This window comes from Glycine soja, chromosome 4 (genome assembly GCF_004193775.1).
Source record: "Glycine soja cultivar W05 chromosome 4, ASM419377v2, whole genome shotgun sequence".
NCBI classification, from domain to species: domain Eukaryota; kingdom Viridiplantae; phylum Streptophyta; class Magnoliopsida; order Fabales; family Fabaceae; genus Glycine; species Glycine soja.
Window position 1 is genome coordinate 50,051,140 of NC_041005.1, and position 15,033 is coordinate 50,066,172.

General features: G+C 31.3%; 1 protein-coding gene across 1 annotated transcript; it reads left to right on the forward strand.

The window, feature by feature from the left end:
- The first annotated feature begins 1,916 nt into the window (after positions 1–1,916).
- On the forward strand, positions 1,917–4,555 carry LOC114410301 (protein BOBBER 1-like). The gene is made up of 6 exons (XM_028374192.1): positions 1,917–2,395; positions 2,775–2,947; positions 3,100–3,148; positions 3,297–3,463; positions 4,011–4,094; positions 4,179–4,555. Exons 1-6 carry the CDS (start codon positions 2,002–2,004, stop codon positions 4,215–4,217), a joined length of 906 nt encoding a protein of 301 aa, XP_028229993.1. The 5' UTR covers positions 1,917–2,001; the 3' UTR covers positions 4,218–4,555.
- The last annotated feature ends 10,478 nt before the right edge of the window (positions 4,556–15,033 follow it).

Consider the following 15,033-nt stretch of genomic DNA (forward strand, 5'->3'; position numbering starts at 1 on the left):
GACGAAAATTGGGGGCTTTTAAGAGATAAAAAAAAGCCGTAATTTGATCATTTGATTTTTTTTTTGGCATTATTAGATGAGAGAGAAAAAATGATTCATTTAAAGAATTTAATTTTAATATATTATTAGTATAAAATAACTTAACCATTGAATGTGTAAGTCTTACAGTATTCAAATAAGACTTTTAAGATTTTTTAAAAAAGACAACAAAATCTGATATTATTCAATTAAGATTGTTTATAATTTATAAAAAGCCTTTTAATATTAAAAAATATATAAATTTCCATTAATTGTTTTTGGAGAAGAATTTTAGTGAATTTTATCAAATTTTTTAGTATTAAACATTTATCAAATAATCTCACTCAAATCACTGAAATTTTGTTAGACTTTCTTTTCTTCTCTTTTTCTATTAATGATCGGACTTTCTCTTCTCTCATTACACATGTCATTTTCTCTCTTTAATATTTTTTTAAAATACATGTTATATATATTTTTCCTATTCTTTTGAAATAAAAAAACATCAAATATACTTCTCTCATCTACATATTTTTCTTTGTTTTTTAAATTAAATTAATGTTTGTTTTATGTATTAAGACTAATCATGTTTTCTTTATAATGATTATGTCTATCACATGTTAGATGCAATGTTTTCACGATTAGCATCCTTAATTTTGTCATCTAAATAACTTAATAACATTCCTACCAATTTTTCACTCTCACAACTTCCTTTTAGTATATGCTTATTATTATATCTTATTTAAACATGTCATTAGATTTATTATGAAATAATTATAATAATTAAAAAAAAAAAACTAACATATAATTTTAAATTTATTGTTCAAATGTAAAAGTGAGAAAAAAAAATTCTATTACAAGAAAGATTAGTATAGAAAAACATAAAACTAGAATCAATATAGTTATTGACTCTTGTAATTTTGAAAATATTTTTTTAAAATTTAGAGAATCATTTCAAATCTTATAAATCTATAGAATCTTTTTAAATTTTTTAATTTTTTATGATATAAATTCATTAAAATTTAAACTATAAAAAAATTCTTATAGAAAAATGATAAATCATAATCTTTAAAATTTACGAGACTTTCTAATATTAAAATAATTTTTTAAAATCCTAATTCAATACACAATTTTTTAATACTTATATACGACTTAAAGCTGTACTTAGGATTTATTAGGGTAAATAATTTAGTTAAGTATTTATTGAATTAGTGCTTATCATCGAAGCAATTACCTATAAGTTGTTCTTATAATTGAAGAGAAAATTGTATTAAATCATATGCTTTCATATAAGTTGTAAATTATTTTCATGAATTATATATATATATATATATATTATTGAAATAAGCTGAAAATGTTTATTTATTTATATTTTTAAATTGAATTTTAATAATTTTTTAAAAATAAATCATCAATGACTAAAAATAATCTTATACTAATTAAAGGCTGAATTACAATTTTTGTTTCCATTAATTCGTGATTTGTGATTTGGATCCTCTTTTTCTCTCACAATTATAGTCCTTTTATTTTAAAAACATTACAATTTTAATCCAATTCTCATTTTAGTTTATATTTTATTTGTTTTATCCATTTGAATTAGTTATTAAAATTAAATTTAAAATCAGATTCAATCTACTAATAAAAAATTTATATTTTTCAGTAAGATTTTAGTTTATTCAATTTTTAACTTTTCAAGTCAAATCTTTTATTGGATTCCACTCTGAAATAAAGATAAGATATCTGATAGTACTATATCGGAATGGATGTAAAATTTAATGGATGAATGATGATAGATATCTTCAGGTTTTACTCTATTTTTTTTTTTTTTGTGAGAAAAGGGCCCAAAGGCCCATATTTTCAAAAACTTTGTAAATGGTCGCCGAACTGGAATGTTCTAGTGTAAATACACAGTGTTTCAGATACAAGAGTGGTGGATCCGTTTACCGCAGCAAACACTCTTCTGAGTTCTGAGCTAGCGAGGTTGCAATGGCGATTATCTCCGATTTCAACGAAGAGGAGCAGAAACCCACTCACTCTTCGCCACCGCAACCCCAATCCTCTTCCTCTTCCTCTTCGTCTTCGTTCAGTGCTGCTTTTGACCGGTCAAACCCTATCGCTTTTCTGGAGAGAGTCTTCCAGTTCGTCTCCGAACACAGCGACTTTCTGGCGACGGAGAGCGCCGAGAAGGAGATAGCGTTGCTGGTGCGCGCCGCCGGGAAGAAGAAGAGGGAGTTTCTCAAGTCGGAGAGAGAAAAGGCCGAGAAGAAGAAGAGAGAGGACCTCAAGGCCTCGGAGGAGAGGGAAAAATCCGACAAGAGGTTGAAGGAAGAGAAGGAACCCAAAGCCGAAGACACCAGCAAAGACGAAAGCACCTCCAAAGGTAAACCCACGAAAGCGATTTCAGCCTCTTTTTTTTCAATGTGCAATTATTTCTTGCCCTAACAATTGTTTTTTTTTCTTTTGAGTGCTGCATATGATAAGTATAAATTTGACAATAAGCATTATTACTTTAGGGTCCGTAAGGCACATTGTTCAATGTGCAATTATGTATTGCCCTAACAATTGCATATGATAGGTACTATCAAATTGACAATAATCTATTGGAAGAGTTCTTGAATTGTCTTGAAATAGAGAACAAAAAGTTGTATTGTGATTCAGCTGCTTGTATACACGTGATGTCCTTCAATGTGCATTAGACCATCGTATCTGTTTTGGGGGCTGATATTCTTTTTATTTATTTTCTTTTAATACTTGGACAGTTCCAAACAAAGGTAATGGCTTAGATTTAGATAAATACTCTTGGACTCAATCACTTCAAGAGGTTAATGTTAATGTTCCGGTGCCAAATGGAACCAAATCAAGATTTGTTACTGTTGAGATAAAGAAGAACCATCTAAAAGTTGGACTCAAAGGCCAGCCTCCAATTATTGAGGTCAGTTTGTCCTTTAATATCATTCATTATCGAAAGATGTATTCTATGATGTTAATTATTTTTTCCGATTGATGATATGATAACTCAGTTCATATTTAGTATCTTTATGTTAAGTGATGACTATGCTTATAAATGACTTTAAAAAATTTCAGGGGGAGTTTTATAAGTCTGTCAAGCCTGATGATTGCTATTGGAGTATAGGTAAGATGAACTTTGAAGTTGCAATACATGAATTGTGTGCATCCGTGAGCTAATGTTGGGGGTGTGGTTTTTGATTGTTTTGTTTATTGATTGATGACAGAGTCATGACCTCTTTATCTAACGCTTTACATCAAAACCTATTTTGCAGAGGATCAGAATGCAATTTCTATTCTTTTGACCAAGCATGATCAAATGGAATGGTGGAAATGTCTAGTGAAAGGTGATCCTGAGATTGATACCCAAAAGGTTGAACCTGAAAACAGCAAACTTGGTGACCTGGATCCTGAGACTCGACAGACTGTTGAAAAAATGATGGTAATCTATTGATGTTGATGATATTTACATTAAATTGATCATATTAGTTCTGTTGGTTTACTCTGATATCATCATCATCATCATTTCCCTAGGTCTTTTTGATATTTAGAATCCACCCATTCATTTGTTGGTTAACTGTTAAAATGTTAGCCATATAAATTATCTGATATTTTCTATGAAGCACTGACACGGATACCGGACACGACCCGACACGGACACGTGGACACCTGTCAAACACATCAAATTCAACCCGGACACGAGCGTCGGTGTCGTGTCGGTGTCGGTGTCGTGTCGGACACCGGACACGGCAAGGGGTTGGGGTGTCCGTGCTTCATAGGATATTTTGCTTCTGGTTATTTGTCTTGTAATTTGATGAAGATATCTTGGTTTATTGAATTTGTGCAACCAGAATTTGTTAAGACTCAGATCACAGACTGAAGAATTTGAACCCTTTATAATATAGCCTTAAGATACATCTGCTGGCATTTCTTAGATATGAGGATGTTTCTTTGCTAATTGGTTTACATTCTCTTGTACTATCACACAGTTTGACCAGAGGCAGAAGTCTATGGGCCTCCCTACCAGTGAAGAGCTCCAGAAGCAGGAAATGTTGAAGAAATTTATGTCTGAGGTGTGGATTGTAGACTTTCTCTCTTTGATTTATTATCAGTTACTTGACTGATTTATCTGTTTTGTTTTTGGCTATGTTTTGCAGCATCCGGAGATGGACTTTTCTAGGGCTAAAATATCATAAATGGGTGCATTACTCTTGGCAAACTTTTTTGGGTCTGATCTTATTGCATGCAGGCAGGTCCAGCTATTATACTAATACTGGTGCTACCTTTAATCGCAGTTTATTATCGTGTTATTTCTTTTTGGGTTTTGAACACAATGAACTTTGTTCATAGTAGTTTTTTTTATTTTGATATAGTCAGATCTATTTTGGAAATGATCTTTATTGCATACAGGCTACTGGTGGTACCTTTGGTTGCGGTTTATCTTGTTATCTCTTTTTGGTTGTGAATGCAGTGAAACTTTGTTCATAATAGCTTATATTTTGAATGGAGAATTTGCGGCTAGATTTATTTTCAACGACTAGAATTGGTTTTGAACCATTTGATATTATCGAGATGTATTCCTAACTTAATTTGAATCACAACATTGAAATGTGTCTTCATTAGTTGATTTTCTAACTTACGAACAAACATGGCTCAAGTGTCAATTGCCAAGCCAATGTTGTGAGACCCAAGTAAAGAGATGTCCCGGCAATCAGGACTACTAAGATCTTTTTTCTGTGTATATTGAGGTTTGAAGTGCTTCTAGTGCCATGCTATATCTCATTCATATGCACATAACACATAAAATGGAAGGTTGACAAAATGAGCTCTTGACAAAATGTTCGAGACAAATAAAAATGCATAGGTGAGAACTAAGACAAGATTTTGTGCTACAATCATTTCGATGTAGTAGTACATAGAAAGTTTTGTGGCATATTTGATTTCGCGTTATGTGTTCCATGATGTGCTTAATGAAGAGTTTCTTTTACATTTGTGAACGTTTAAACGTACAGCGTGTTTGGTTCCATCTGAACCTCCCAAAATTTGGTATAAAACATCACGATCTCAAATAGCTTTACATTTCCTGTGAAAATAAGCTCAACATATCACTGCTCCAATCAATTTACATCAAAATTAGGTGATGCAATATGGTTTTTAGAGTAATTTTGAATGGTGGTTCAGTTCCTTAAATACAGTTATGACCACTTGTGGAAGCAGCAACGTCCTTCCACCAACTTTAAAGTAAAAAAAAAAAACCTTTATAAAGTAAAAAGTGGAGCCAGCAATAGTAAAAGGTAACGAGAATAGGCCATGCATTATATCTTCGTTTATCTATCACAGATTGGTAATTTGGTATGGTAAAGTCACGTTTTTTGTGCAGCATACGTTGGGAATGAATCACAGGTCCAGCTTTTGTGCAGGACTATTTTGCTTTTGGAACTATAACTGGAAGGGGATGGGAGGGATCAATTTTAATTGTAGTCGATCCCTTTGTTTTTCGCTCATGTATTGTTGGATTATGGTACAACTTGTTCCTGTTGAAATGAAAATTTTTATTTGGCTGATTAAAACCAACTTCTTGCCTCTAGCTCTTTTTCTACCGTAGCTGAATCATGATTTCATGCTTTAGAAATAAAAGGAAAAACTAACTTCTTTCCCAATTTTAGCACCATCGATAATAATATTTTAGGCTGAGTTAGTATTAAATTAACTGGTCGGATAATACTAAAATTAAGATTGAATCATTTGGTTAATATATGAATTCGATTATTGACAAAAATAATTCTTAGTCAAATTTACTTATCTTTTTGCCAAACTTCAGATTAATTTTCTCATGATGAACGGAAGGTTAAGAAAAAAAAAGAGTTAAAAGAGTTAGTTTTATACAACAACAAAAAATGGAAGTTTCTACAACAAAAATAGATTAATAGAAAGAGAAAAGAGAAGTCAACGAAAAAGAAAGAGCCTGCATTATTCTTTTCATGATTCTGACCTTTTGAGGATGCGCCATCATATGTAAATGTCTGCTCTATAAGGTGTCCGGTGTGTTTAAATGTAGTTGTAGTTTCGTACGTTTGTTATGTTATCGATTATTTGTCAATTTGCATAAATCTCCAACGGTGATATTAAATCAGAGTACATCCTTTTAAGTTTTAACATTTACTGTTGATAATAGATCACTTTACTAATTATCGCATAACCTTTATAACCATGACATGCATGACACATCTGAATTTGATTTTCAGGAATATTTTCCAGAAGAAAAATTATCAAAATTACTCGTTACAGAACATTTTTATGTCACTGGCTTTGTGTTGCGTACGATAATCCATTTATCCATCAACTGGATTTGTTGATAATTCTGTCAAGGCTGTGTAACTGACTTTGTGATTAGGCATCACAACTGAACATATTAGGGGCGAGTTTGATTTTTCTTGTCGCCACCCTAATCAAGGACGGAATTAGTTTTAAGATTGGATTAGGGAGAAACACAACAAATATTGTGCCTTTTTTTAAAAAAATTGACATGCAAATACCGTAACGGATGCCAAGGGTTTTAATTTTCATCCCATTTTTTTTATTTCATTTTCATGTTATATAAAAGAATTAAATGTAATTTTAGTCTTTCTATTTTGTTCGATTTATAATTTTGGTTCTTACATTTTAAAATAGAGACATTTGATCTCTTTATTTTAATAAATTTATGATTTTAGTCCTTTATTTCAAAATTGAGATATTTGATCTTATTTTATAAAATTTATAATTTTAGTCAAATTCTCAATTTTTGAATCATAAACATAACATATTCATTTAACATAAATGATTTAGTTAATTATCATGTAAGAAATAAAATGTTGATAAAAGTGAAAATTTGACCAAAATTACAATTTTGTTTAAAATATAAGATCAAAATTGTAAATTTTTTAAAATAGAATGATCAAATATCTTTATTTTAAAATACGAGGGCTAGAATTACAAATTTTTTAAAACAGAAGGATCAAATGTCTATATTTTCAAAATGAAATAACCAAAATTACATAGTGAACAAAATAGAGGATTTTAAACCTAAACAAATAATGTTACAATATGTCTCGTAATATATGTTGTGCAAGAAGAAAAAATAAGTCTCAAAGTAATTTTTATTTTAGTTTTTAATGTAATATTAATGGTTGTTTTTTTACTTATATTTCTTATTATATAAATGGTGAACAACAAATTATAAATGAATTGAAGATGATAACGATAATTTTATAAAATTATCATTCTTTTTTTATTAATTTATTATTTTTTCTTAATGTGTAAAATATTTAGGATGACAAATATTATGAAAAAAGTAATAAAATAAGAAATTTCGTATATATTTTTATCTGTATATATTTTCATCTTTTTTTAATGAAAAAAATTACACATCTCTCTTAAGCTCTTACTATTATTAGTGAGACAAAAATAGAGACAGAGCGCAAGAGAGAATTTGAGTCCTCCTTCCGCTTGAGTACAAAACGCAAATAGTTTCTGTATCAATTTGGTTTGAGAAGTATTAGCAACATAATCCTCTTTCTTATACATTTATACATTCTCTAATGATATTAGTTAAAATTTATTAGAAATTATAAAATCATGAAACTCATTAAATATGAACACAGACTCACAAAATTGTGTTTTGAATACAATTAATGATGGAGTGTGTGTTTAAAAGTGTGGTAGAATTATTGGGTCCACAGCCATCCTATTTTTTGTACATGAGCATGGAGGGTTCATGGGCTTCCTGGGCCCATAACCCAGCATCAATGTTTCCTTGTGGGATACTTCAAAATTCAATAATGAAGAAATGGAATTAAATAAAGTTGGTACAGTGACAAAAAGATCTGCAACTACTCTAGAAGTAAAATAAAACCATATTGTGCACCCACCAACGACATGGAGATACGTGCCACTATTTGCCACACGTCCCTTTCCTCTTAAAGGTAGATGAAAGCAAATGACTTCTTCACTTCATTGTCGTCTTCTCTCATTAACCTTGTGGCCTATATAATTTCACATAAACACATCATAATGGTCGAGAAAGTGATACCCTTTTTGTATCTTCTGATATATTCAGTTTTGGACCCGAAAACTAGTAACAATCAAAATGATGTTTTCAAAACTCAAAAGGGAGTTTAATTCTTATTTGTTTCTTTAATTTTAGGATATCAATTAAAGCATTAAACTCTGGTTTGTCTCAGGACCCAAATTACATAGTACTCATGTTTAAATCGGTAAAATATATTTAAGCTCACCCTCACATCTATATTCGGGTTCACTTTTTTTTATTAACTATGTTTCTATTTAAAAAGAATTATTAATAATTTTACAAATGTTATTAGTACTCTAGAAGAAATAAAATATTTTAATTTTTTATACAGTCAAGTATTTTAAAATTTAAGGCATATATTCATGCAATTAGACTCAGACTTAAGGGTGTTTTAAATTTAAAATAACCCGTACGTCTAAATCTAATTTGTGTATTTAATAAACAATAAATTATTTCTATAATGTAGCGTATATACTAGGTTTCGAAGATCCTTCTACCACTATGATAAATCAGCCCCACGTGTAATGATTTGGAAAGTGACATGTGCTTACAATTTGCATTAGTTTGAATAAAATTGAAGTATTTGTAAAGGAAAAAAATGAATACCAAGAATTAAATATTTTTTTATGATTTAAAATTAGTTTATGCATCTTATACTTTAAAGTTTTTTCATTTAATTTCTGGTCGTTCATTCATTTAATTTGTCTATCGGTTAAAGTGGATGAGCTGGTTTTTATTCATGAAAAATTAATTTATTTTTATCGTCTTAAATTCTATATATTTATTACGATTGCTTAATAAGAAATTTATTAACTCTTGGTATTGTATTTTTTAGAAAGAATAACATTGGATACAGAATTATTGCAAGGTGCACCTCATCTTATAGTTTATCAAGGTAGTAAGATTAGAATGAACTTGTATAGTTGTATAGAAAATAAAGTCTGATTAGATATTTTATTAAATAAAAAAAAATAAAGGGTCTGAAATAGATGGTGGAAACTGCATAAATGTGAGGTGATATGTGTAATGTGTTTCTGTATGTGCGAGTAGTACATTTTTGGGTGTACGGCAGAATATGATTTTTTACTTGACGGAGTTAAGAAAAAAAAATACTTTTTTTATGCATAATATATGAAAAAAACACATAAAACGAATATTTTTATGAATGAAAAATTACATAATTATATTAACTAAAAAAATATTATCTCTTGTCCTATTTATCAAATTGGAATTCATTTTTATCATCAGATTTTTTTCTTTCAAATTTTAATAATCCTTTTAGTTGCTTTGATAGGTGTAATTCTCGTGAATAAATTTTTTTTAGAAATAATAATATAAATCAATTTTTTTATTAGATTTTATCCCATTTATTTTGTTGAATTCTATGTGAATAAAAATAAATATTTTGTATAAAATCTTTTTTTATTGTGAATATATTCTTTTATTGTAGACTTATTATGTTAATCATTCAGATCCGTTGAATTATTCTTGTTCGTATTGAATTGAATAAAAGTTGATAATGAGTTGATAAATGATATTCGAACACACACTTATTTTGAGTGCACAAGTTGTAATGTAAAATATATTATAATTTATTTTTTTATAAATAGGATCGAACATAATGATATATAAGAAAAGAAATAAAAATCGGGATTTGATTGAAATATACTAATAGTACAAATGATTTTACACTTTTAACTATTATGTATAATAAAATTATTGATTTTGATAACAATTATTTTAAAAATTATATTTATGTAATTTATAATTTATAATTAATTTATAATATGAATATTTTATATTAATAATACATAAAAATTAAAATCATAAATTAAATAGATAAATTATTTTTTATATATTTTAAGGTGGATAAAAATATTTTTATGATTATTTAAATACACTTAAAAAAATGGGAGTGATTATGACTCCACTAGGTTACCTCTTCCCTCCCTGTTTGTATGAAAAGACAATCTAATTCAATTTCTTTTTAATCAATTTATCTATTTTCTAAACACGTACACTTGTCATTAAATAAAAAATATTTTCAGTTTAAGATAAAAACTATTCACATAATTAAAGATTTTTTATGCCCTCCTGAGTCCTATGTGACTTGAATAATCACTGTCTTGAAAAATTCTGGTATATTCCACAAGAATGATATTTTGCTCCGGAATCTTGGATGGGACCCTTATATAATTATTAGAAGTTTATATAATGGAAAAACAAAATCCCTCCTCTAAAAGAAGTGTATTTTCTCTATGTATTATATTAGTACTTTTTTCCACTCAAAAAAATATTAATATTTTTTATCACTAAACTTATTATATTTTGTCGTATAGATAAACATTATTTGGAAATAGTTTTATTATAGAAAATAATCATTAAAAACACTTTTAAAATTTATAAAAACATTTTTTTCAATATTATAAATTGATAACTATAGACTATATCGTTGCTTTCTTAAAGTTTTTATTTTACATTTGAAAAAATACTGTTAGATACAAGCACATCTTAGTGCTTTAGAAATTATAAATGGCTTTATCTTAAGCAAAATAGAATATTGTTAAATTGTTACCTGTTTTTATCTTATGCAACGCACATACATATTATTAAGAAATAAAAAGAGGGGAAATTTTATGCATAGAAAAATCAATTTGTTAATTCCTCTTCGTTTTTTATATATGATATTTTGTTCTATCTCTAAATAATTAATTAAAGATTATTAAATTGAATTATTTGGGCTTAAAATAGAAAAATCGAATGATTAATTTTTGGTTCTCTCTGATTTTTTTAAGTAACGAATGTTATCTATGGTCTTATCTCAAACCAATTTTCTGTATTACTTAACAAGATCAAATTGCACGTTCAAAACTTTGCAGAAAATGATGTTTGTCCCTTTAATTAAGACTAGTCACATTGGTTTTCAATAATTTCATTTTATATATTTACTAAAATCTGGAGTTGGCCATGTCAGGATGAACGTGACCAAAATAGGTTTTTGAACTTCATATGTTAGACTTTGAGAGGGGCCTTTGTTAAAAGGATAGGAGGGATCTACAAAACAAAGGATTCCGACACTCAAGTAAGTATATAAGTTAGAAAAATAAGCATGTATATGCGTATCTGAGCATGTATGTGTAAACATAAGCTCAAGTGAGTGCCGAGAAAGTACGAGAAAACCTGGTACTTATAGGATTGACTGGAAGTTGCGGGTCCTTGTTTGTAGGAGTTGTTACGGCCCTTGCAGATAATTACCAACTTTTAGATAATAGTTGGTAGCTTATAGATAATATTACAGATAATTGTCGGCTTATAGATAATAGTCGGTAGCTTATAGATAATGTTAGAGATAATACGTAACTTAAAGATAAAAGCTAATAGATGGTTGTACCTTATAAATAATGCATAACCATATAGATAATTGAATATCTGCCTAGAGATAAAGTGGTAACAATATATTCAAAGGTTAAAGATAACGTGTTAGTTAGGGAGTCCGGCTGCTAAGGATTGAACGTTTGTGCTCCTGTGCCAGGACTGATATGGAGGGTTGACATGTGTCTCGAAGTGTCACGTAAGATGTCACGTGTATTTTGTAGACCCTGGATAGTACATAAGCCCCCCAAGCTCTAAGCCAACTTGCGGGCAAAAGAGGTTTTTCAGTGCTAAAGGAGATTGTCATGTGTCGAGGGAGTTTGTTTGAGGTCTAGGGTAGTAACCTTGACAAGTAGGAGGGTTACGAGTTTGTCGATCCCCCAAGTGTGGACAAGTATTGTTTAGTGTCGAGTGTGGTACCCTTGACAGGTGAGAGCATTGCAAATCGATATGGCTTGTCAAGCCCCTGAATCCTAACAAGTGTTGTTCGGGCTGCTTCTATCAAGTTGTCCGAGGTAGATGTGTGTTTGGTATTGCAGGCGAGGTCTGACGTGTCAAGTGGGGGAAGATTTTGAATTTGATAACTCTGCCTTTGTCTGACCGTTGGAGAGTGCATTGAAAACAAATGATATGTTTTGTCTTTTGTTGTAAGTGAGTGTGGCACACGCACAGTACTCTTGCATACATGTCACTCAAGGAGTGACATGTACTAGAGACGTAGTGCTTAAACTTGTAGGACTCACCAAGGGCGGACCTTGGGTTTTGCAAGCCCTTTGGAGAATCGACCAGGGAATTGTCTGACTTGGGTTTTGGGCGCCATGTTTTTGCATACGTGTCACTTCATGGAGTGGCACGTATTAGAGACGTAATGGTATGCTCTTGCATATGTGTCACCTGTGGAGTGACACGAACTAGAGATGTGGTGTCGTGCTCTTGCATACGTGTCATTTCGTGGAGTGGTGCATACTGGAGACGTTGTGGCATGCTCTTGCATACATGTTTCTTCGTGGAGTGACACGTACTGGGGACATTGTGGCATGCTCTTGCATTCGTGTCATCCGTGGAGTGGCATGTACTGGAGACGTAGTGTCGTGCTCTTGCATATGTGGCACTCCATGAGTGGCATGTACTGGAGACGTGCTCTTGTATACGTGTCACTCATGGAGTGACATGTACAAGAGACGTGGTGCATGAGCCTATAGGACTCACCAAGGGTGGACCTTGGGTTTAACGAGCCTGTAGGCCTTACCAAGGGTGGACCTTAGGTTTGTGCAGCGCATGCTCTGGTGTACATGTCACTTTGTGGAGTGGCATGTACTAAAAACATGGTTCATGTGGGAGAGACTCGGATTATCTTGAGTGTTGACTGTGCATCGAGTGTGTGATTCCCCTAGAGTGCGCTCTGGCAATGTAATCACCTTGAGAGTGTTTGAAATGAGCCTCCAGTTGATCATGGTCAGCCTTAACTTTCTCAGCTCCTCCTCATGGCATCACTCCATCTTCGCAATGCAATTTTTGAGTTGTTGGAGAGTACCAATTTCTGGCATGGCTGTTGAAGGAGGATTAAAGCTTTCGAAAGGGATCTCGTGTTTGAGGCCAGATCATATGCTAAACATGGGTGAAAGAGACAGATAGCGAGAGACTACGGGGTATGTTTTACCACAGCCCCATGATAAGCGCCAAATGTACTTACCAAAATTCGAAGTTGGCTCACGTCAAGGTGGACATGGCCAAAGTGGACTCCTGGACTTCACACGTCGGCATTGAAAGGGGCTTATGTTAAGAGGACAATGGGGAACCTGTAAAACAAAAGACTCTGACGCTCAAGTAAGTATATGAGTTAGGAGAGTAAGCATGTATATGCGTATCTACGCATGTATGTGTAAGCGTAAGCGTAAGCTTAATTGAGTGCCGAGAGAGTACAAGGGAATTTGGTACTTATAGGATTGAGTGAGAGTTGTGAGTCCTTGCTTGTATGGACTGTTACGGCCCTTGCAGATAATTATCAACTTATAGATAATAGCCGGTAGCTTATATATAATATTACAGATAACTACTGGCTCTAGATAATAATCAGTAGCTTATAGATAATATTAGAGATAATATGTAGCTTAAAGATAAGATAAAAGTTAGTAGATGATTATACCTTATAGATGATCATAACCTTGTAGCTAATTGAATAGTTGTCAATAGATAAAATGGTAACAATATATTTAAATATTAAGAGATTAAAGACAACATGTTAGTTGGGGAGTCCAATTGCTAAGAGCGTTTGTGCTCCTATATCTGGACTGACATGGAGGGTTGACATATATCTCAAAGTTCTACGCAAGATGTCACATATATTTTATGGATCCTAGACAATATATTTCGCGTATCTTCTCACATGTGGATACAATAATGTGTCGTAATAAGATTGCTCGCTATTATGGAAAAGCACAAACAAAAAGACTAGCAACAAATATTCAGTTTTGTTGTTGAGTTATTCTATTTTAACAAATATATATATATATATATATATATATACACTTTATTTTATTTTCACAAACAAGCCATTCGATAAATAATTATTTGTTTTGTTCAAATATTTAAGCAAATCAAACCATTGCCTCAAATACAATATTTTTTGCACGTTTATCTAATTGTAAATCTGTTGGTAATTGAAAAACCAACATTCTAAATTCAAATATTGTATGAATAACGTTTCTTTTTCTACAAGTTGAGCACTTGAGCATGGCTATATAAAATCAGTAATCACATCAAATAATTACGTGTTTTTAGTAAAATTCTCATAATATCCAAGCTCAACAAAGTATGACAAGTTGGACATATAGTGATTAGATGTGGCATGTTGGCTGAAATTTTTGGCATCTTTCAAAGCACAAATGGGTTTTTCTGGCGTGTAGTGTGGCCTTCCCTCTCATGAATGTGTCCATGTTCATGATGTGCCTCTCATTCACGGTTCACTTAGCTTATGAACACAGAACAAGAGACTTTGGACTATCGCTCGAGTCATTTTCTTCTTCATCTCCTTGCCCTGCATCATTATAGCAAAGACAATTTGTGCTGTCAATGATCATTATTATTTTAGTTTTACTTAAACCATCTACATTCATATCATATGTGATCTTCGTTTTCAAATTTCAATTTAGTTCTTCGTGGAAAGAAATTGAACAAACCTATTATTCTTAATGTTGTAGTTAATTGAAATTAATTGAAACACACAAACAATAAACCTATTACTACTGTACTAATTGAATCGTAACTCGGGTAGTGATTTAAACTATTAATCATGTCATAGAGCTACTAATGACTTTAAGCAAGCTCACAATCCACCTCACTTAACACCCTTTTAAATCCACAATTATTATGTGGATTAGTCTCAATCGTTTATCCACTTCCTTCTCTCTTCTTATTATCCCTGCAATAAACCGTGAATAGAAAACCCTTCACGTACACGTCCCAGTGTCCAATGACGGATCCACGTGTTGTTGCACCCACTAACATTATACCATTTGTAAATAAAACTAGTATCCTAATCAGGCATTGCCACGATATTCATGTCTTTC